The sequence below is a fragment of the Anolis sagrei genome, chromosome 10 (assembly GCF_037176765.1).
Source record: "Anolis sagrei isolate rAnoSag1 chromosome 10, rAnoSag1.mat, whole genome shotgun sequence".
In the NCBI taxonomy this organism is placed as follows: domain Eukaryota; kingdom Metazoa; phylum Chordata; class Lepidosauria; order Squamata; family Dactyloidae; genus Anolis; species Anolis sagrei.
In genome coordinates this window covers 11124123-11147776 of record NC_090030.1, presented here as the reverse complement: position 1 = coordinate 11147776, position 23654 = coordinate 11124123, and the positions used below count along the sequence as shown (strand labels likewise).

Here is a 23654-nt window from a genome sequence, read left to right as displayed (position 1 = left end):
CTCCTATAAAGTCTCTCAAAAGACCTCCAGTAGGTTTTGTTGGTCATGGTGGTTCTGTGTGCCAAGTTAATTCCAGGTCTGTCATTGGTGGAATTCAGAGTGCTCTTAGATTGCAGGTGAACTATACATCCCAGTATTTACAACTCCTATAAATCATGGTGAATTCTCCCCAAATCTCTATAATATGTTCATTTGCTGATCAATACCTCTGTTTGCTGTGTGACATAAAAAGAATAGGAAAGGGTTATGGGAGTGGGTGGGGTCATGAAAATTCGACACTAATGGAGAGAGTCAGAAACACTGGGATGTCTGTGGTGGAGGAAACACATAAAATCTAGGATGAAATATCAGAATATCGAGGTGGATAATCCACAATATCTGCTTTGTACTGGGTTATCTGAATCCACACTACCATGTAATCCAGCTCAAAGCAAAAAACAATGGGGAGAGTCAGAAACACTGGGATGTCTGTGGTGGAGGAAACACATAAAATCTAGGATGAATTTGTCCCAGTATGAAAGCCTTCACTTGGGTGGTGGGCAGTATGGTGTTGGTGGAGGACATTGACAGGGCTCTTGGACATGTTCATGGGACTCACTATAACATGCAATGTCATCGGAGGGAGGGCCATTGGTGTCTCCTGAATGGTGGGAGCTCTAGCTGTTTGTGGAGTGGACACCCAAACCACACACACACATACATATTTTTTCTTTTATTATGTGAATAGATAAACAACCACTGTCTTGGGAAGTCAGTTCTTCTGTCCCCTTTATCAGGTTAACTTTTTACCATCTTAACTCTTATTATTCTTTGACAGGTTGTCTTACAGACCAGCTATAATAGAAATAATAAGCCTCTCAGGAGAGTTCTCTTTCCAATATTGAGTTAAAATGCTTACAAACAGCTCCTACACTTTGCAATTGCATAATGTTATTTCGTAATATTGCTAAGGGCCGGTTCATAATCAAATTGCCCTGTTGAGACTCCGAGTTAAGGGCAAAAGCTGTCTTCCAGGCACAAACTAATCCGTATTTACTGCCACATCACTGAACGTTCGGCTGCGCAGTCAACAGCAGAATACACCCATGTTTCTGTAGCCCGTGTCTGCATAAATCTTTGTAATTCGCTTTCACTTTGCCGGCATTGCTTGCAAATAGGTGCTGATACATATCTATATAAATAAAAATGTAATGTTCGTTTGTGGGATTAACACAACTCAAAAACCACTGGGAGAATTGACACCAAATTTGGACACAATACACCTAACAACCCAATGTATGTCCTTCACTCATAAAAACACTGAAAAACACAGCAGAAAGGACTTAAAAGCCCCCAAAAGCTAAATAACGAAAAGCTGAATGACAAGCAAGGCTGGTGGGGACGAGGAGCAGGGCCTTCTCAGTGGTGGCCCCCCACCTGTGGAACTCACTCCCAGTGGATATCAGGGCATCGACATCACTCCTGTCCTTTAGGAGAAAGACAAAGACGTGGTTGTGGGACCAGGCCTTCGGGCAGTCTGCTAACTAGATAGGACAACCAGGCAATTAGGACCGGCAGGACTGATATATGTGGACTGATAAATGTGGAAGAAAACTCTGAACCATGAGATAGCGAACACTGACTGGCAAGAAGGAAGAAGTGGTTGTATCGGTTTGTATGAAATTTTACTGGTTTTATTGGTTTTAACGGTTTTAGATGCAATGTATTGTTGTTGTTGTTGTTTGCTAATTTGTTATTTTGTTTTATTGCTTATTATTGTGTATTATGTATGCTATGGGCATCGAATTGTGCCTTGGATGTGTAAGCCGCTCTGAGTCCCCTTCGGGGTGAGAAGGGCGGGGTAAAAGTAAACCAAATAAATAAATAAATAAATACAGAAAAAAAGGGAAGAAAGAGGGAGGGAAGGGGAGAAAAGAAAGAAGGAAAGAAAAGAAAAGAAAAGAAAAGAAAGAGTGAGGGAGGGAAAAAAAGAAAGAAAGAAAGAAAGAAAGAAAGGGAGAAGGAAGCAAAGAGAGAAGGAAGGAAGGAAAGAGGTAGAGAAGGAAGAAAGGAAAGAAAGAGGGAGGGAAAGAAAAAGGGGTAAGGAAGGAAAGTCAGAGAAGGAAGGAAGGAGAGAAGGAAAGAAAAAAGGGAAAGAAGGAAGGAAAGAGGGACTGAAGGAAGGGGGGAAGATGTAGAGAAAGGGGAAGGGAAGAAGGAAAGAGAGAAGGAAGAAAAGAGACAGCAGAAGAGAAAGAAAAAGGGGAAGGAAGGAAAGAGATAGAGAAGGAAGAAGAGAAGGAAGGAAGGAAAGAGGTAGAGAAGGAAGAAAGGAGAGAAAGAGGGAGGGAAAGAAAAAGGGGTAAGGAAGGAAAGTCAGAGAAGGAAGGAAGGAGAGAAGGAAAGAAAAAAGGGAAAGAAGGAAGGAAAGAGGGACTGAAGGAAGGGGGGAAGATGTAGAGAAAGAGGGAGGGAAGGAAAGAAGGAAAGAGAAAAGGAAGAAAAAAGAGACAGCAGAAGAGAAAGAAAAAGGGGGAAGGAAGGAAAGAGATAGAGAAGGAAGAAGAGAAGGAAAGATGGAAAGGAAGGAAGGAAAGAGGGAGTGAAGGAAGGAGGGAAAGAAGGAGAGAAAGAGGGAAAGTTGGCCACAGCAAAGCGTGGCAGGTACAGCTAGTATATCATATATTACCGTTTATAAATCGACCTCATGTAACAATATTGCCTGTAGAACTTGGGAAATAGGTTAGTGTATAGTGACTTACTAATGAAGTTGGCCTGGCCGGTGAAGATGGTGTACTGGAGCTCATAGGAGCTGACACAGAACTCATCGTCTGAGATCCAGTGGACCGTGATGGTATCGTGGGAGGCAGTACAAAGTTCTTCGCGGACAGATGGCGGGTTGGGTGCTGCAAGGAAAATAGGACACAACAGATCAGACACAGTTGCGGGTCTCGTATCCTTTGATACATCCCTTTTTTAAAAGAATGAGGGTCTTGTAGCCCCGCAGATCAGAAACACATAAAGATATGTGCATTAGGTCAGTGTGCCCACAGGTTCGCAAACAAATGTATTTTTTTTTTCTTTTGTCAATCTGCGTAAGTATGCTATGTCAGCTTCTGGTGGATTGGCACCTGTGACAAAGCCCTCGTTGGTTAGCAACTGCATCTCAGAGACCTCATTTGCAACCAGTTTGGCAACACTTTTTATAATGGCCTAAATTAAAATGCTAATCCCAATTAGGACCCTTCTACACTGCCATATAATTCAAGTCATCAAAGCAGATACTGTATATACTCGAGTATAAGCTGAAGTTTTCAGGTCTTTTTTAAGGCTGCAAGCCCCTCCCCCCCCCCCCCCCCCCGGTTATACTCAAATCAATTTATTATTTTACTCTATTGTTGTTATTATTATTATTATTACATGTATTATTTTGCTCTAGAATCATAGAATCAAAGAGTTGGAAGAGACCTCATAGGCCATCCAGTCCAACCCCCTGCCAAGAAGCAGGAATATTGCATTCAAATCACTCCTGACCGATGGCCATCCAGCCCCTGTTTAAAAGCCTCCAAAGAAGGAGCCTCCACCACACTCCGGGGAAGAGAGTTCCACTGCTGAACGGCTCTCACAATTATTTATTTATTTATTTATTATTACATTTACATTATTTTACTCTATTGTGATTTTATTACATTTAATATTTTACTCTATTTATTATTATTATTATTACATTTATTATTTTACTCTATTTTTTATTATTACACTTATTATTTTACTCTTTATTGTTGTTATTACATGTATTATTTTATTCTATTATTGATATTATTGCATTTATTATTTTCTCTATTATTATTGTTATTTTTACATTTCTATTAATTTACTCTATTATTATTTTCATTACATTTATTATTTTACTCTATTATTATTGGAAGGATACACAAGCACATGTACATTGAAGGAGGTTAGAATAATGGTTTCATCAGAGTTGGACAGTCTTATCTTAAATTACAGTGTTAATTTAACATTTAACCTATTGATGCTTCAATTAATGTAATTTTATTTGTATCTATTTTTATTTTGAAATTTACCAGTAGCTGTATTGTCAAAGGTTTTCATGGATGGAATCACTGGGTTGTTGTAGGGGTTTTTTTTCCCGTTCTATATGGCCGTGGTTTAGAGGCATTCTCTCCTGACGTTTCGCCTGCATCTATGGCAAGCATCCTCAGAGGTAGTGAGGTCTGTTGGAACTAGTAGCTTCTGTATTTCCCACCCTTGGCTTATACTCAAGTAAATACAGTTTCCCAGTTTTTTGTGGTAAAATTAGGTGTCTCGGCTTATATTAAATTAGGCTTTGAATGTGACTTTCCTGCTTCTTGCAGGGGTTGGACTGTATGGTCCATGAGGTGTCTTCCTAATCAAGGATTCTAAGATTCTATGATTCAAGTCAGATTATACTTGAGTATATATAGGGAAATCCACATTATCTGAGTCTGCACTGCCATATAATCCAGTTCAAAGCAGATAATGTGGATTTTATATGGCAGTGTAGGAGGGGACTTAAGAGGAGCCAAACTGAACCAACTGTTGAGTGGTACATCAACACCGAATGTATAAAATCGCCCCACTTTAAATGGAATTAGAAGTTGGATGTCAACCAATTTTTCCCTCCAGAAAAATATGTCAATAAATGAACATTTAACTAAACACCCATTTGGGTAGAACTTAATATAAATAATGAAAGAGCGGAGAATAGAAAGCAAAGGAAGAATGGGGCATAAATGTGAGACCCATTGATGTGCACACCTGCCAAATGCATTGTAGAAGTGGGATGAAATAGGACTCGTTTCTCAGCAGAGGGGGAAAAGTGAATCTTAATTGAAAACTACAGCTGTACCTAAGGGTTTATGAGCCTAGCCAGCGAGTTTTATATTCCCATCTGAGGTTCTTCCCTCAGGCAATGCACATCTGTGCAAAATGTATGTATTTATTTATTTTATTTCTAACATTTCTCAACCCCCGAGGGGGGACTCAGAGTGGCTAACACTGGCAACAATTCGATACCACAATATCACAACATAACAACAATATGAAACCATAAATACACAATAGATTAAAAAACAATAACATCTATATAAATAAAAAAGTAATGTTCGTTTGTGGGATTAACAGAACTCAAAAACCACTGGACGGATTGCCACCAAATTTGGCCACAAGACACCTACTAACCCAAGGAGTGAACATCACTAAAAAAATGATTTTATCATTTGGGAATTGTAGTTACTGGGATTTATAGTTCACCTAAAATCAAAGAACATTCTGAACTCTACCAAAAATGACAATGAACCAAACATGGCATACAGGACTCCCATGACCAACAGAAAACACTAGAAGGGTTTGGGGGCATTGACCTTGAGTTTGGGAGTTGTAGTTCACCTACATCCAGAGAGTACTGTGGACTCAAACAAAGATGGATCTGGACTAAATTTAGTACTGATACTGAAAATGCCCAAATATGAACACAGATGGAGTTTGGGGAAAATAGACCTTGACATTTGGGAGTTGTACTTACTGGGACTTATAGTTCACCTACAATCAAAGAGCATTCTGAAGCCCACAAACAACAGAATTGGGGCAAACTTCCCACACAGAACCCCCACGACCAACACCAAATACTTAAGGTCATCCAGTTGGGCTCAAACAAAGATGGATCTGGACTAAACTTGGCACTGATACTCAAAATGCCCAAATATGAACACACATGGAGTCTGTGGGAAAACAGACCTTGACATTTGGGAGTTGTAGTTACTTAAATTTATAGTTTACCAACAAACAAAGAGCATTCTGAAGCCCAGAAATGACAGAATTGGGGCAAACTTCCCACACAGAACCCCCACGACCAACAGCAAATACTTAAGGCCATCCAGTCCAACTCCCTTCACTGGGGCAAGAAAACGTAATCAAAGCCCTCCTGACAAAGAGCCATCCAGCCACAGATATAGATAGATATATATGATTCACACACAGAGAGAGATAGTATCCTAGATTTGAAAGGGATCCCTAAAGGAGGACAATGATATGCTGCATGTTCCACAGTAGGCAAACCAGACAATCTCCACATCAACATTGACAAAGAAACAAGAAATACTGTTTACCCACAAGCATAAAGAAATTACATATATTAGAAACCAACACATTCTCATTACTTTATTTCCCAGATCACCAGACTGGGCCACAGCAACACGTGACAGGGGATGGCTAGTTAGTTGTACAATCATATATCAGTTTCCATTATTATAAGAATCATATAGCCCAGTTCAATGTCCAAAATGCTGTTATGCCTGCTAGCCAATAACAATATAGCTGCATCCAAGTTCGATTCAGAGGCCCAGTCCAAAGCCTGTCCATTATCAATTCACATCCAACATTGCCATTGCTCTTAAGCCTGCTGCCCAAATGCCTGGTTCCACAACCACGATTTCAGTTCTTTCCTAAAGGAAAGGAGGAAGGACGCAGATCTAATCTCGCTGGGGAGCAAGTTCCACAAGCAGGGGGTCACCACCGAGAAGGCCTTGCCCCTCGTCCCCACCAGACGCATTTGTGAGGCTGGTGGGACCGAGATCAGGGCCTTCTCAGTGGATCTTGAACTACGAGGCAGAACGTAGAGGGAGATATGTTCAAAATGAAAAAGGCTAGCAATATGTGATACCCACATCTTTTTCTTGACCAACAGGAGAAAACATAAGGATTAGCAAAAGCAGAACTGCACTATCCGGGTAGTTCCATCCAGCAAAAACAGCTCTGTATTCAATCTGCAATACCTTCAAGTCAAGGCCAATGACACGACAACAAACACAAATTGCTTTTTCATTTCAGTCGTGCCATGCCCTCAATTTCTAGATCAGGGTTAGACCACCGAGTACCCTCTTGTTATTTTAAATTGTGGCTGCCATAATCCTCTTGGCAGGAACATCGGAAAGGGCCAAGGTTGCTCACCTTCTGTTCCAGATGACTAAAGTTAGATCGGCACATCTGGACTGACATAGGGAGCAGGGCTTACCCGATTTTCTCTTTCCTTCTGTCTCAAAAGATGTGCTTGGCGAAAGGGAGAAAAGCAGCAGCAGGAGGAGAAAAGGGTGAGAGAGACCACTTACACCACAACCCTTGCAACCACTACAGGGAAATGGAGCTTGAATTCTTTAAATTTCCTCTTCACTCAGAATTGTCAAAAAGGCACCTGCTGCAGCGTATAATTACACGCCACTTTAATCAGTTAATTGATAGACTCGTCTGTTTAAAGAACGAGGCATCTCATTTGCTTAAAGATCTGTAACCAGTTGATGAGCAAATTGACAGTTTTACCCAAAACTTTGCATTTGTGCCTCTGTTATGTAGCCTTTGCGGGGCTATTTGGGGACAAGAAGAGGTAAACGTAATGGCATCTGGTATCTCCTGTGATTTAAACCAAAGACCCAATCCATTGTGCAAAACTGATGAAACTAACACAAACTCTGCAAGAGCGCAACTGCATACCTACACTCCCCAATCATTTATGGAAAGTGTGGTCCATTAGTGCCCTACTGATGTTTGAATGCAAATCCCTTCAAACAAGGCCATGGTGTACCTTCATAGATTTCCACATAGGAAGTGTGCTGGTATGGAGCACAGGAGCTCCAACTTCATTTTCTTTCTATTGAGTGTTTGCATGTATTCCAAGGTTCCATGCATTTTGCAATAAGGTGGTCTCCCTTGCTCTGCAATTATAGGGCCAATGACCCATCAATCATCATTATGTTCTTTAGTTCCACCCCTTTCCCCAGGGCTCTGGGAGGGAAAATCATAGAATCATAGAATCAAAGAGTTGGAAGAGATCTCATGGGCCATCCAGTCCAACCCCCTGCCAAGAAGCAGGAATATTGCATTCAAATCACCCCTGACAGATGGCCATCCAGCCTCTGTTTAAAAGCTTCCAAAGAAGGAGCCTCCACCACACTCCGGGGCAGAGAGTTCCACTGCTGAACAGCTCTCACAGTCAGGAAGTTCTTCCTCATGTTCAGATGGAATCTCCTCTGGAAAAGAAAGACTTCAGGCAGTCTTTCAGTTTTGGAAGCCCAGTTACAGGACGTGAGCTTTTCCCACCTGTAGAGAAGCTTCGTTTCTCACAACATCCGGGGAAAACAGGCCTTGTTGGGGTTAAAGATACAGATCCACATTCGTGGAGAAAATCCAAAAGGGCTCCAGCGGGAAAATCTACAAGGTCTTGGCTGGTAGGTCTACTTGGGTAACCAGAATCAATTGGAGCTGGGAGTAGGGCCCACACCAGCAGAGCCTAGAAAACAGATTGCCCGGGAGGGGTCAAAAAGGGTTTTCCTTGTTAAAGAAAGAAATAGTTCTCCACCAGTTGATTCAAAGCCTTGAAGCATTTGTTTAATTTGTTGAAGATCTAAGAAGTATTTGATTGTTTGTTGAAGACTTAAGCAATAATAAAGGACTTGGTTAAACCTTTCAAGCTTCTAAAGACTCTGTATAGGAAAATCCTTAGGGCCTCTCACTCGAGGCACCCCAGCTTCCCGCTGGGCACAAAGAGCACGTCCTGTTCAAAAGCCAACTGCTATAGGCCAAGCGTGACAGCACAGGAAGCTTTATATAATATTTGTGAGAGCGAATAGGGCAGTGGCGGGTAGCATGGCAAAATCTGTTATCGAAGGCTTTCATGGCCGGAATCACTGGGTTGTTGTAAGTTTTTTGGACTGTATGGCCATGTTCTAGAAGTATTCTCTCCTGACGTTTCGCCTGCAACCCCTGAGGATACCTGCCATAGATGCAGGCGAAACATCAGGAGAGAATACTTCTAGAACATGACAGTCCAAAAAACCTACAACAACCCATGGCAAAATCTTTTGCATATTTTCTCATAGATAGCAGTGGGGAGTTGGAGTAAATGATGGGACAGGATTTACAGGAGAGTTGGTATAGCTAGATCTTTGGGAGATTGATGAGAAGCTTCTCACCAGAGTAGAAACCATCTACTCTGGTAAGCTATTTAACCTCAGCAGACTGAAAGCCAAAACCAATATGACAACATCTGTTATAGAATTCCAATATGCTGATGATAATGTAGACTGTGCACATTCAGAAGAAGACCTACAAGCCATTCTAAATTCCTTTACAGAAGCATATGAGAAGCTTGGCCCCTCATTGAACACTGAGAAAACCAAAGTGCTCTTCAGGCAGTCACCAGCCAATCCCTCTGAAATGCCAGAAATATAGCTTAAGAGTGTAACAATAGAAAATGTTGACCATTTCCACTCCCTTGGCAGCCACCTCTCCACAAAAGTCAACATTGACACTGAAATACAACGCCTCCTGAGCTCTGTGAGTGCAGCATTTTTCCAAATGAAGCAGAGAGTGTTTGAGGAACAGGACATCCGTAGGGATACCAAGGTGCTTGTTTATAAAGCTATTGTGCGGTGGTACAATGGGTGAAACCCTTATGCTGTTGAACTGCTGAAGGCTGGCAGTTCGAATCCATGGGGCAGGGTGGGCTCCCGTTGTTAGCCCTAGCTCCTGCCAACCTAGCAGTTTGAAGACATGCAAATATGAGTAGATAAATAGGTATCACTTTGGTGGGAAAGGCGCAAGACGCTCCAAGCAGTCATGCCAGTCACATGACCAGGAGGTGACAATGCAGGCTCCTTGGCTTGGAAATGGAGAACAGCACCTTCACGAGAGACAGAGATGAGCCGGAAATGAAAGGAGAAGCCTTTGCCTATGTTTGTGTTTGTATGTCTTATTGAATTGTAACAAGGCACTGAATGTTTGTTCGTATCTGTTTACGCTGTAATCCACTGTTTACGCTGTAATCCACTGTTTACGCTGTAATCCCTGAGTCACCACAGGGAGATGGACGGAATATAAATAGTGTTGTTGTTGTTGTTATAGGTAGCAAAAGCTGGACAAAGCCAGTACTAAAGTAAAGCAAAACAGTACCAATGATATCCACATATTAAATGGCCAACCTATCTCTCCTCTGCCCAAGTAGCAACTGACCAATATCTTTTGTGTGTTTTGCAGGATGCTGCAAGGTATTTTAGCTCAGCCATTACCAATCTGGCAGTGTCCAGATGGACTCCAATCTCCATGCAGCCTGGGGATCATCAGAATACTAATTCCAAACATCACAAGTAGGATGTCAAGATGAAAAAGGCTGTGTTTGCCTGTTATTTCCTTTCCAACCCCTCTTTTTTAGACCCAATCTTTTTGCATTGTTCCACATATTAACACGGCTTAGGATTCACACTCATTCCGCCTGTCAGGAGACTTTTATCCGTGTGATTGGTGGCCACTGCTGGGAAGTGACAGATGGGAGGGAGGAACACCAATCCACAGAAGACAGGGAGATTCAACATTGCTAATGATGTAATAATGAAATCTGAAGCGAGCATTTAGACATAATTAGGTTAACGGCCAATTAAAACCAAGCTGCCTAATCACAACTTGTGCGGTGCAGAAGGTGGGATAGCTTGAAATAGCTTTTTAAAATTGAAAACTTGCAAAACAAGTCACATTACGCATCTCAGGATCAATTTTCATATACCAATGAGAAGAAGTTGGATTTGCTCTGTCACTTGGGGCAATGTCTTCACTGTACTGTCGAAGGCTTTCATGGCCGGAATCACTGGGTTGTTGTGTGTTTTCCAGGCTGCATGGCCATGTTCCAGAAGCATTCTCTCCTGACGTTTCACCTGCATCTATGGCAGGCATCCTCAGAGGTTGTGAGGTCTGTTGTAAACTAGGATTTCAATGTATTGTCGAAGGCTTTCATGGACAGAATCACTGGGTTGCTGTGTGTTTTCCAGGCTGCATGGCCATGTTCCAGAAGCATTCTCTCCTGACATTTCACCTGCATCTATGGCAGGCATCCTCAGAGGTTGTGAGGTCTGTTGGAAACTAGGATGTCAATGTATTGTCGAAGGCTTTCATGGCCGGAATCACTGGGTTGTTGTGTGTTTTTAAGGCTGTATGGCCATGTTCAAGAAGCATTCTCTCCTGACATTTCGCCTGCATCTATGGCAGGCATCTTCTGAGGTTGTGAGGTCTGTTGGAAACTAGGATGTCAATGTATTGTCGAAGGCTTTCATGGCCAGAATCACTGGGTTGTTGTGTGTTTTTCAGGCTGTATGGCCATGTTCCAGAAGCATTCTCTCCTGACATTTCACCTGCATCTATGGCAGGCAGCCTCAAAGGCCCAACAGACCTCACAACCTCTGAGGATGTTTGCCATAGATGCAGGCGAAACGTCAGGAGAGAATGCCTCTAGAACATGGCCATATAGCCCGAAAAACCTCCAACAACCTAGGATTTCAATGGTTTCTCTGGGTAGCTTGACATGGCCACTCTAACAACTACCATGTCAGACTATTATTTATTTATTTATTTATTTATTTGCCATATTTATATACCACCCCACTCAGTCCGAAGGCGACTCAAGGCAATTTACAATCATCAGTCAATGCCCCCAAACAACATAAAATACAGTTAACAACATTACATATAATATAAACCATATAAAAGCAATGAAACAATAAAAGCCACAAAACACAAGTCCTCAGTGTCTCATCACTAAAATGATTTTTCCATCGCATCGTCCAATCGTTCCGTGGATCTCAATTAGTCTGTTACACTGCGACTGCAAATGCCTGCTCAAACAGCCAGGTTTTGACTCTCTTTCAAAATGTTAGGAGGGAGGGGGCCGATCTAATATCCTTAGGGAGGGCTTTCCATATCCGAGGGGCCACCACTGAGAAGACCCTGTCTCTCGTTCCCGCCAATTGCGTCTGCGAAGGGGGTGGGACCGAGAGCAGGGCCTCTCCAAATGATCTTAACGGCCTAGATCAGGGGTCCTCAAACTAAGGCCTCCAAGGTCATTTACCCAGCCCTCGCTCAGGGTCAAACTAAGTCTGAAATGACTTGAAAGCACACAACAACAAAAGCCCAATCCTATGTTTAGTGGCCTTCTTTGCTCTGAGTTGATGGGCAGCACTTCTGATTTCAAAGAACCTCATTTGTAATATAGAGCCCATTACTTATTCCCACCCTCACATTCACAAGGGCTTGTCACAATGAGGGAAAGCAAAGGAATGGAAGAGGGCTTGGTGTCGGAGGACCGGGCAGGGAGGGGCCGGGATTGCAAAATTGGCACAAACCTGTGAGATAATCCAGCCCCTCCAGCAATTTCTTCTCTCTGGAAAAATCTAAAGCAAAGTTTTCAAAGGCATCGTTAAAATTGATATCGGGTATCAAAACTTGAGAGGATGCAGTTGCCATGGCGACCCTGAAAGACAGAAGAGAGTATCAATATACATTAGGTAGTGTTTGCAACTCCCAGTCGGCGCTTTGATTTTTGATTAAAGAGCTGCAAACAGCCTTGAAGTGATGCAACCTCCAGCAGGAAGTGGGTTGGGAGGAACCGGGGGAGGAGAGACTCGCACGATTAATATTCAGGACCTCAATTGCGTATGTGAGAGGCTGGAGGATGGCTGAGGGTGAACCGATTCATAGAGCCACCCTAGTTTTGTGTTGATGCTCAGCATCCCATCCACCTCCAAGATGTGCAATGTTGTATGTCAGTCTGTTCAGCCTGTGATTGTGTCTGATGTTCATGTTGATATTCCTGATAGGAATGGCTATTATGTCCATGTTGATGGGGGTGATGTTCATGTTGATGTTCCTGAAGGGAATGGGAATGCTGGTTTGGCTTCTGGGCCAGAGTCTGGGGATGAAACGGTTTGGGCCCCACCTATCTTTGCGATCTCATCTCCATCTATGAAACTCTAAGATCCTCCAAGGAGGCCCTCCTCTCGCTCCCACCTCCGTCTCAAGCATGGTTGGTGGGGACAAGAAAGAGGGCCTTCTCGGTGGTGGGCCCCCGCCTCTGGAACGCCCTTCCAAGAGAAATAAGACAGGCCCCATCCCTCCTCTCTTTTCACAAAAGTTTGAAGACTTGGTGGTTTCAACAAATCTTCGAGAGTGACCACGGCTAGCTTAGCCCGGACACGACCTAGCCCCCTATATATTATCCTGAGAAGCCCCTGGAAATAGCCCGTCCCCGCTTTTGTCGTTTACCTACTACAGTACTGTATCCAAATGCCGGTCCCATCTCATTTCAATTTGTATCAGTCATGACCAGGCCTGTAGCAAGGGGGTGGTTTTAGGGGTTCAAACCCACCCCCGAAATGTTTCAGATGTTTTTTAAAAAAACCTGGTTTACTCATGAATTTCATGAAGTCTATGAGATGCAAAAAATTAAGATTCCCTCCAGAACTGTAAGCACTATCTCAAGCAAATATTGACGATTTATTCACACTGTCATTACTTGCAGCAATAGCCGATGTAGTGAAGCAACCAAGTTGGGGGTGTGTGTGTTGAATGCTCTCATTAAGGAGGCCAGACTTGGTGGAGGTGGTTGACGGGAGTTGAGCTGCAGGCTATTGAAGGTTGCTCTGCCCCCTGCTGTGCTCTTTGCTTCAGCGTGAGCTAGGAGGCAGGTTTCACCCCCCCCCCCCCCCCGAAATTTTCAACCCTCCCCAAAATTTTTAAACCTCCCCTGAAATTTTCAAACATCCCCCCCCCCCCCCGCCGAAATTGTCAACCCTCCCCGAATTTTTTTTCTGGCTACGGCCCTGGTCATGACCCAGCCTTTTAATTGTTCTGACCCATTTCTTTTTCATGCCCTAAGAAATAGACATGAAGAGCAGGCAGAATTTTTCCCTTTAATATTATGTGTTGTTGGGTAATTCCATGCTTATGTTGCTGCCACTGTCATTTTTTTTCCATGTTGTGACGCTATATGTTTTGATGTTGTGCTTGGAAACCGCCCTGAGTCCCCCCAGGGAGATAGAGCGGTATATAAATAAAGCATTATTATTATTATTATTATTATTATTATTATTATTATTTGCTGCAAGGGCCTGAATGGAGTTTTTAAAAGAGGCCTAAGCCGCTGCAAGAGGATTCTCAAGACCCCGGGCTTGGGAAAGGCTTTTCACCGCAGTTCCCTTGTCAGTTATTTGAGAATTAAGTTGATTCTGATGCACCAGGTGCAGGAGTTAATGAGGAGAGTGAGACTTTGAACAGGAAAAGAAGTTTCAGTAAACAGAAACAGTCCGTGCAGCAATTAAGACGCTCAGCTAGACTTCAACAGAAGTTAGATAGCAAACCAAAACAGAGAAAGAATCTGTTCCTAGTAGTTTTGGAATCAGGGAAGGGTTTATAAATGACGTGTGAGGGACGATTGCTTTACCTGAAACAATGTTGGATTAATGGCAGATTTTTTTTCTCGTGTCAGGAGCAACGTGAGAACTGCAAGTAGCTTCTGGTGTGAGGGAATTGGCTGTCTGCAAGGATGTTGCCCAGAGGATGCCTGGATGTTTTGATGTTTTACCATCCTCGTGGAAGGATTCTCCCATTCCCCGCACAGGGAGCTGGAACTGATAGAGGGAGCTCATACATGTTCACGCCAGATTCGAACCTGCAACCTGTTGGTCTTCAGTCCTGTCGGCACAAAGGTTTAACCCACTGCACCAAGTTCTGCCTAGCTCATGTTTAGCCTATGGAATAGGCTTCTGTATTATTTATGGATTGAAGTGCCTAGTTTCATGGATTTCCTTGGACTCTTTGTTCCTGTTTTCCTTTATATCCTTTAGATTTTTTTTTGCTACTGTGGATTACTTTTGACTTTTTTTTGTCATGTCAGGAGCGACTTGAGAAACTTGAGTGAGACTTTGAATAGGAAAAGAAGTTTCAGTAAACAGAAACAGTCCGTCCAGCAATTAAGACGCTCAGCTAGACTTCAACAGAAGTTAGATAGCAAACCGAAACGGAGAAAGAATCCGTTCCTAGTAGTTTTGGAGTCAGGGAAAGGTTTATAAATGATGTGTGAGGGACGATTGCTTTTCCTGAAGCAACGTTGGATTAACAGCAGGTTTTTTCCTATGTCAGGAGCAACGTGAGAACTGCAAGTCGCTTCTGGTGTGAGGGAATCGGCGGTCTGCAAGGATGTTGCCCAGGGGATGCCTGGATGTTTTGATGTTTTACCATCCTTGTGGGAGGATTCGCCCATGTCCCTGCATGGGGAGCTGGAGCTGATAGAGGGAGCTCATACACGCTCTCCCCAAATTCGAACCTGCGACCTATTGGTCTTCAGTCCTGCCGGCACAAGGGTTTAACCTACTGCACCACTGGCAGTTTCCCAGCACCAAGTTCTGCCTAGCTCATGGAATAGGCTTCTGTATTGTTTATGGATTCAAGTGCCTAGTTTCATGGATTTCCTTGGACTCTTTGTTCCTGTTTTCCTTTATATCCTTTAGATTTTTTTGCTACTCTGGATTACTTTTGACTTTTTTTTTGTCATGTCAGGAGCGACTTGAGAAACTTGAGTGAGACTTTAAATATGAAAAGAAGCTTCAGTAAACAGAAACAGTCCGTCCAGCAATTAAGACGCTCAGCTAGACTTCAACAGAAGTTAGATAGCAAACCGAAACGGAGAAAGAATCCGTTCCTAGTAGTTTTGGAGTCAGGGAAGGGTTTATAAATGACGTGTGAGGGACGATTGCTTTACCTGAAGCAACGTTGGATTAATGGCAGATTTTTTCTCGTGTCAGGAGCAACGTGAGAACTGCAAGTAGCTTCTGGTGTGAGGGAATTGGCTGTCTGCAAGGATGTTGCCCAGGGGATGCCTGGATGTTTTGATGTTTTACCATCCTCGTGGGAGGATTCTCCCATGTCCCCGTATGGGGAGCTGGAGCTGATAGAGGGAGCTCATCCGCCTCTCCCCGGATTCGAACCTGCGACCTGTTGGTCTTCAGTCCTGCCGGCACAAGGGTTTAACCTACTGCGCCACTGGCAGGTTCCCTGCACCAAGTTCTGCCTAGCCCATGTTTAGCCTATGGAATAGGCTTCTGTATTGTTTATGGATTCAAGTGCCTAGTTTCATGGATTTCCTTGGACTCTTTGTTCCTGTTTTCCTTTATATCATTTAGATGTTTTTGCTACTGTGGATTACTTTTGACTTTTTTTATTATGTCAGGAGCGACTTGAGAAACTGCAAGTCGCTTCTGGTGTGAGAGAATTGGCCATCTGCAAAGATGTTGCCCAGGGGACGCCCGGATGAATTGATATTTTTATCATCCTTGTGGGAGGCTTCTCTCATGTTCCCGCATGAGGAGCTGGAGCTGATAGAGGGAGCTCATCCGCCTCTCCCCGGATTCGAACCTGCGACCTGTCGGTCTTCAGTCCTGCTGGCACAGGGCTTTAACCCACTGCACCACCGAGGGCTCTTTACTTTTGACTGCTTTGGCTACATATATTCTTAAATAAACTGCTTGCTGATTTTACCCAGTCTGTGTGGTGTTTAAAGTCAGAGGTGATTCTGCTCTGGAGTACGACATGCAGCAACTGGAAGCCCTTGGAGTGTGCTTCTATATTTTCTAAAGCTGCCAGTTTTTGAGAGTTTTGTTATGGAAAGGAAGGGGATGGAAGAATGCACAAAGAAGACGCTATTACTAATATTGCCTCTTTATGTTACATTTGTCTGCTAATACTCTAATGAGGCCTCAAATGACCTGCATCTTTCCTTCGCCAAGGTCTGCCATCTGCCACAGAAAAGCATGCAGAGTACAGAGCCTACCGTCGGACTGTGACTCATTAATGGCCATATCGACTAATAATAAAGGAAAACGATCCTTATTCCTTTCCCAAGTCACAGAATGACTACAACCCACTCACACACCAATTGGGTTGAAAGGCAATGATTCTACATAAGATGCTAAGGCTCCCCATGAGACCCACTTTCTTGTTTTTGGAAACTAGCCCCCAGCGACTCTGTTTTACACTCATGAGGATGTAAGAAGAGCCTGCTCCGGTTTGGCAGCCAGAATCCAACCACATACATCTCCACTTTTGCTCTCTTCCCTTGCCTGATGGGGGCTGGCCCACTTCTGCATTTTCTCTGATCTCTTTGGGGGCTTTTTTGACAGTTTCAACAGCAGCTTCGACTCCCAGCTGTTAATTTGGCCGAGCTGGAGGCGCTCTCATGTACTTAAGGAAAGTTCTCATTAAATCGGTAAATAATTGAAAGCAACAAAACCCAAAACTCCTCCTTCCCCTTTGTGGAGGCGTTGCGTGAGCTGTGCTGGAAAACAGGGCAGAACGAAAGGCTGAGAGGAACAGCTTGCAAGGACCCAAATTTGTTCAAACCCACAAGTGAGAAAGTGTACCCAGCTAGTTTTAATCACGAATTTTAAACTCACGTCTTGTGTCCACTGTATTTTAGCCATTGTTCTGTGTATTTTAGTATGTGTATTTTGTAGAAATGTGTTTTAATGTACGCATTCTATATAATGACTATGTGTTTATAGCTGTGTTGTGACCCACCTCAAGCAGTGAAGGTAAGTACACTTTTCAGCTTTCCTTTTTTTTTCTTCTATTGGAGCTCAGCCTGTGATTGTGTTCCAGGATCAAGGTGCTTTGGATGTGGGGAATGAGGTCAATGAATTGCAAGATGAGTTTCAAGATGGCAATGGTTTGAGCAATGATATTGATGCAGAGAATGACCAGGAGATCCCTGTTCAAAGTGTAGTCTCCCATGAGAATGTCCCTGAGTGGTGTTGGGATGATGGTGTGCTTTCTGAATTGTTACCAGAGAGTTCTCATGATAGAGAACATGAAAACAGCTCGGCACCTGGCCCAGCTGCAGAAATTAATGAGCAAATAGATAATGAGCAAATAGATAGATGAGAGAAGATCAGTCAAAACAGGAGAGCCGAACAGTGGCTTCGGCGTTCTGCCAGGCTCCGAGAGAAAAAGATAAGAAATTCTCAGCCAAAGCGAAACCAATTTCTGAGTGCTAGAGACATAGCTAATAAGGAGATAAAAGTCCCAAGTACAGGATATGTAGTCAGATGAAGCATCGTTTGGAATCAAGTCAAGATCTCATCCTTGTTTCATGGAAGCTTTGCTTGGAAAATTAATGTTTTAAGTGCCTTTGTTTCATGGTTTTGATTCTTGGATTCTATGCTTTTATATTCATGCCTTGGATTCCTGTTTCCAGATTTCTTGCATTTTATTAGGGAAGTTTTGACTTTGTTTTTATGGACTTTGCTGGACTATTACCCTGGACTACTTAGCTCCTGCTTTTCTTCCTACCTAATTGGATTTACCTATTTCTTTATTTTATTTTTTTACTTTACTGCTTTTTAATTATCTTCAATAAAAGGATTGTTTCCCATCCAATGGTGTGGTGTTTAAAATCAGAGGGCTTTTCCTGTCCTGGAGTGCTCTTTCTTTCAGCACACATATAGACTGGACACATAGTCTGGGCCCATAACCCTTTCCGTTAGGATTTTGTTTTGAAAAACTCCCAAAAACATATAGCAGAGCATCCAAAATACAAACAGAATACTTATAGTTGAGCAATCAACTCACAATAAGCAAAGTGTAAAGTGCCGTTAGATGTAGTTGTAAAGAATTTAGAGCTTAGCCAGGCAAAGATGCAGAATCCAATTTTAAAAATCACAAAAGGCTTATTTACAATTATAAGAACTAACTACATTTCTTTAATAGTTAAAGAACTGGGTCTGAGCTACTTTGTAACAGTAAGATATACAATTTATTATTATTATTATTATTATTATTATTATTATTATTATTTGAAACACCACAAGTTGAATCCACAGCAGACGCTCTGCTGGCTGTTGTATTGGATCACAAGTCGGACACTTCCCAAGTGTCTAGGACTGTGTGATGTATTGGCAAATAATGCTTGCAGATCCCAGTAAGGTGGCCTTCTGCAGCTGGCAGATGGTAATCTTGTCAGCATCGATTGTGTTTAAGTGCGGGCCAAGGTCTTTAGGCACTGCACCCAGTGTGCCGATCACCACTGGGACCACCTTTACTGGTTTGTGCCAGAGTATTTGCAGTTAGATTATTATTATTATTATTATTATTATTATTGTAATCAGTGGGTTGCTGTGAGTTTTTTGGGCTGTATGGCCATATTCCAGCAGCATTCTCTCCTAACATTTTGCCTGCATATGTGGCTGCCATCTTCTGAGGTTCTGTTGGCAAGGAAGCCAGTGGATTGTCTATATCTCTGTGGAATGTCCAGAGTGGGAGAAAGAGCCCTTATCTGTTTAAAACAAATGTGAATGTTGCCACTAGCAAGCTTGAACAGCATTGAGATCCCCTCACTGATTGACTTTGCAGCTTCGTGGCTACTCAATGCTTCTGGGAGTTGGAGGCCCAAACAGCTGGAGGGCCACAGTTTGAGGGTGCCTGGTATATGGTTTCAAGTATCCACAGAGGTGTCCTCCATGGATACAGGAAAGCTCTCCATAACATTTATGAGCTTCACAAGACCTCTAATGGTGCCTCATCTCAATGACATAGGAAGAAGAAGAGCCATGTGGACAATCCCCACCCCAATAAACCCAACCTCACTAGCCACCTTCCCAACCCCTTTGTAGGGAAAAGTGCAACCTCCCGGGCCATACCTTTCTGCCACATTTTTTGCTGTTTGCAGGAACCGCGCATGATCGTTCTCCTTCAGGATATGCTCGGCTTGGTTGATGAGGACGGTGGACCGTTCCAGGCACTGTCGGCAGTTGGCTACCTGCTGGGCCAGCTTCCTCAGTTTCATCACCTTGGAAAAGAAGAGGGGGGGAAAAAGCAGAGGATGCTTAACTGGAAACTCATTAGTTGCGCAGGCACGCACTATTTGAACAGAAAGCTGGTGCCACCGAGGAATTGCAACCACATCTAAGGTACCTCTGTAAAAACCACAGGAAAAACAAAGCCTTCATTATGGGGTAGGAGGCTGCAGATTGAACAAATGCGTGGAAGAACAACACCGAGGAGGAGCCAGGGAATTCTCCTTTCCAGGCCTATGCCAAGGAGGGGAAGTGTTGTGGCCATTTACGTGATTGCTGTCCTATGTAGAGGGGAGGATAAAGCCTGTTCTGGGGGAATATGTGAGGGTTGAATGAAAAGTAATGCCTCCACCTTTGTAACTCCTCAACAGATGGCAGTACTGGTATGTGGCAGGTACTAGCTTGTTCAGTAGACTCTCCTCTACAGCAGTGTTTCTCAACCTGGGGGTCGGGACCCCCGGGGGGGTCGCAAGAAGGTGTCAGAGGGGTCACCAAAGACTATCAGAAAACACTGTTTTTGGCTGGTCATGGGGGTTCTGTGTGGGAAGTTTGGCCCATTCTATCGTTGGTGGGCTTCAGAATGCTCTTTGATCGTAGGTGAACTATAAATCCCAGCAGCTACAACTCCCAAATGTCAAGGTCTATTTCCCCCAAACTCCACCAGTAGCAAAATGACAGTTATGAAGTAGCAACGAAAATAATTTTATGGTTGGGGGTCACCACAACATAAGGAACTGAATTAAGGGGTCACAGCGTTAGGAAGGTTGGGAGCCACTGCTCTACAGTTCCATTTTGGCGGGAAGCCTTAGCATTGAATGGTTGTGTTGTTAAAGTGCGAAGTATGGAATCCTGCACAGACAGTTCAATGCAACTTAAGTTCAATGCAACTTAAGCAACGTGTAGTCATTGAATTCTTCACAGCAGAAGGTGTCACCCCAAAGGAGATTCGTCAGAGAATTTGTCAGAGAGAAATTTCAAGCATAATCAGCATTTCACAAGAACGTGTGGGTCACATTATTGCTTTGCTTGGCTATCGGAAGATCTGTGCACGATGGGTTGCGGAAACAGAGTGTCGACTTCTTCCGTGATGGCTTCAGAAAACATCATTAGCAGAAATGTATCCAATTGTCTGGTGATTATGTGGAAAAATGAATCGTGGTAGTTAAAGAGCACATTCTAAGGATTGTTCCTGCATTTGATTTATTAAAATATTCCCATCCAAACCCAAGTAACAAAGGTGGAGGCATTACTTTTCATTCAACCCTCGTAGTTTCAAGGTAGCTTAAGCTCTCCTCCCCTCATCTCCCATTCTACTCACTCATTCTGTTAGAATGCACTTTTTGCACTCAAATCTAAATTTAGATTGGATGCCCAAGGGGCCGTGGGCCTATCGCTTATTTGCTGTCCTGCTTTGTGCTCCTCTACCAATTGTCACCTGTGTTCGCGGTGCTGTGTACACAATGTACAGCAGCGCTCCTTGTGGACCTGCCGGGGCAGGATGCGGTTCATCTATCTTGCTGCCAGACACAAAACAAAACAAGCCCATGAATAGCTAATGACGACTCTCTTAGACAAATTGGAGGAGAGGGAGCTGTGGGAAAGAGAGACGTTATTGTAACAGACAGACTTGTTATTGCAGAGTCATATTTTTGGAATGACCGCCGTCTAGTCCAACAAGGCCAGTGCGTTGAAACAGGACATCCTATGAGGCATTTATTTATTTATCTATCATGTCAGAAGCGAATTGAGAGTACAGCTATAATATATTTAAAAATACAAAGTTAAAAACTTGGCATTATACTAAATATCCTTTGACCAGAAGCTGGCCACTTGGAATGCCTCTGGTGTTACTGTAAGAAGTTCCCCCATTGTGCATGTGGCAGAGCTCAGACTGCCTTGTAGTAAGTGGTCTGTGGTTTGCTCTTCTCCACACTCACATGTCATGGACTCCACTTTGTAGCCTAATTTCTGAAGATTGGCTCTGCACCTCGTAGTGCCAGAGTGCACCCTGTTTAGCGCCTTCCAAGTCGTCCAGTCTTCTGTGTGCCCAGGAAGGAGTTTTTCATCCGGTCTCAACCACTGATTGAAATTCCAGGTTTTAGCCTGCCACTTTTGGACTCTTGCTTGCTGGGGTGTTCCTGCGAGTATCTTTGTAGATCTTAGAAAACTATTTCTTGATTTAAGGCATTGGCGTGCTGGCTGATATCGGAGCAGAAGATGAGCAGATGTCACTGCTGTGGTCCATTATTGGCTGCTATTTCCCAACTGCTGCAATATTGGCTAAACATTATAACTTCTCCATTGTTGTTGTGCGTAGACATCCTATGATAATGCAACATGTCTCATTAAGAGCCACATCCACTGTTTTATCATGGTGAGATGCGTTCCACACTGGGCATGCGTATTCAGCAGCGAAGTAGCAAAGCGCAAGGGCAGATGTCTTCACTGTATCTGGTTGTGATCCCTGGGCTGTGCCAGTCAGCCTTGGTATTATTTCTAGTACCCATTTATTGCTTGATAGTCAAGCAGTGCTTCTTGTAGGTCAGTGCACGGTCCAGAGTGACTCCCAGGTATTTGGGTGCGCTGCAATGCTCCAGTGAGATTACTTCCCAGGTAATCCTCAGAGCTCGAGATGCTTGTCTGTTGTTAAGGTGAAAAGCACATGTCTTTGTTTTAGATGGATTAGGAATCAGATGGTTTTCCCTGTAGTAGGCAATAAGAGCACCTAAAGTTTCAGAGAGCTTCTGTTCAACTATTTCAAATCTCCCTGCTTAGGAGATTTCTGTCCCTTCTGGCAGTGGCTGATCATTTGTGTAAATGTTATACATTGATGGAGCAAGCATGCTCCCTTGAGCATTTGCACAGTTAAAACTTGTGTGCCAGCTGCGCCCATACCTTGGGAAGTCTGACTTGGCCATGGTAGTCCATGCTCTGGTTACATCCCGTATAGACTACTGCAATGCACTCTATGTGGGGCTGCCTTTGAAGACTGTTCGGAAGCTGCAAATGGTCCAGCGGGCGGCAGCCAGATTGCTAACGGGAGCAGCGCTCAGGGAGTATACAAATCCTCTGTTGCACCAGCTCCATTGGTTGCCAGTTTGCTACCGGGCACAATTCAAAGTTCTAGCTTTAGCCTATAAAGCCCTAAACAGTTCCAGCCCAGCTTACCTGTATGAATGTATCTCTCCTTATGAGCCATCTAGGACTCTAAGATCATCTGGCGAGGCCCTGCTCTTGTCCTGCCTCCTTTGCAGGTGCGTCTGACAGGGACGAGAGACAGGGCCTCCTCAGTAGTGGCCTCTCGGCTGTGGAATGCCTTTGCTAGGGAAATTAGCTCAGACCCCTCCCTCCTGACATTTTGTAAAAAATTCAAAACCTGGCTCTTTGAGCAAGCTGTTGCAAATGCAGCGTAACGGGTAAATACGGAAATGACTTGACGATGCGACTGGAAAGTGAGTTTAGTAAGGAGACGCTGATGACTTACGTTTTCATTGGTTTTGTATGGTTTTTATATTACATGCTAAATGTTTTCAACTGTATTTTATGTCTGCTGGAGCATCAAATTGTTGCCGACTGTAAACCGCTTTGAGTTGCCTTTGGGCTGAGAAAGGCGGGATACAAATACCATAAATAAGTAACAAATAATAAATATTAGAAATTGAGAGATCCTATCATTGCTGCATAAAATTTGCCTCTGTTGCCAGTGTGTTGCGCATATTAGAGTCACAGTGAATATGATGCCATTCATACAATTGTTAATTCTACAAATGTTTCTGGTCTCCTATGGTTTTTAAGAAAATGACTGTTGAGTGGAGAATCTAATTCAGGGCAAAGAAAGCTGGAACACTTTCTATGTTGCGACAGTTCTAACCTGTTTCAACCTCTCGCACCTGCTATTTGTTTGAGATTTTTTCATTTAGGCAGAATCACTGAATGTATAAACGATGGCATGTTTAGACAGGCCTTTCATCTGCC

The 23654-nt window shown here is 43.4% G+C and overlaps 1 protein-coding gene across 1 annotated transcript in view; it reads right to left on the bottom strand.

Moving 5' to 3' along the window:
- MID2 (midline 2) overlaps positions 1-23654 on the bottom strand; it is a 258983-nt gene that overhangs the window by 29350 nt on the left and 205979 nt on the right. Inside the window, exons 5-7 of the mRNA XM_060756327.2 lie at positions 19524-19672; positions 12180-12307; positions 2742-2885 (exon numbers count right to left, since the gene is read on the bottom strand). Coding sequence (XP_060612310.1) covers positions 2742-2885; positions 12180-12307; positions 19524-19672 — 421 coding nt within the window. The remainder of the gene's footprint in view (positions 1-2741; positions 2886-12179; positions 12308-19523; positions 19673-23654) is intronic.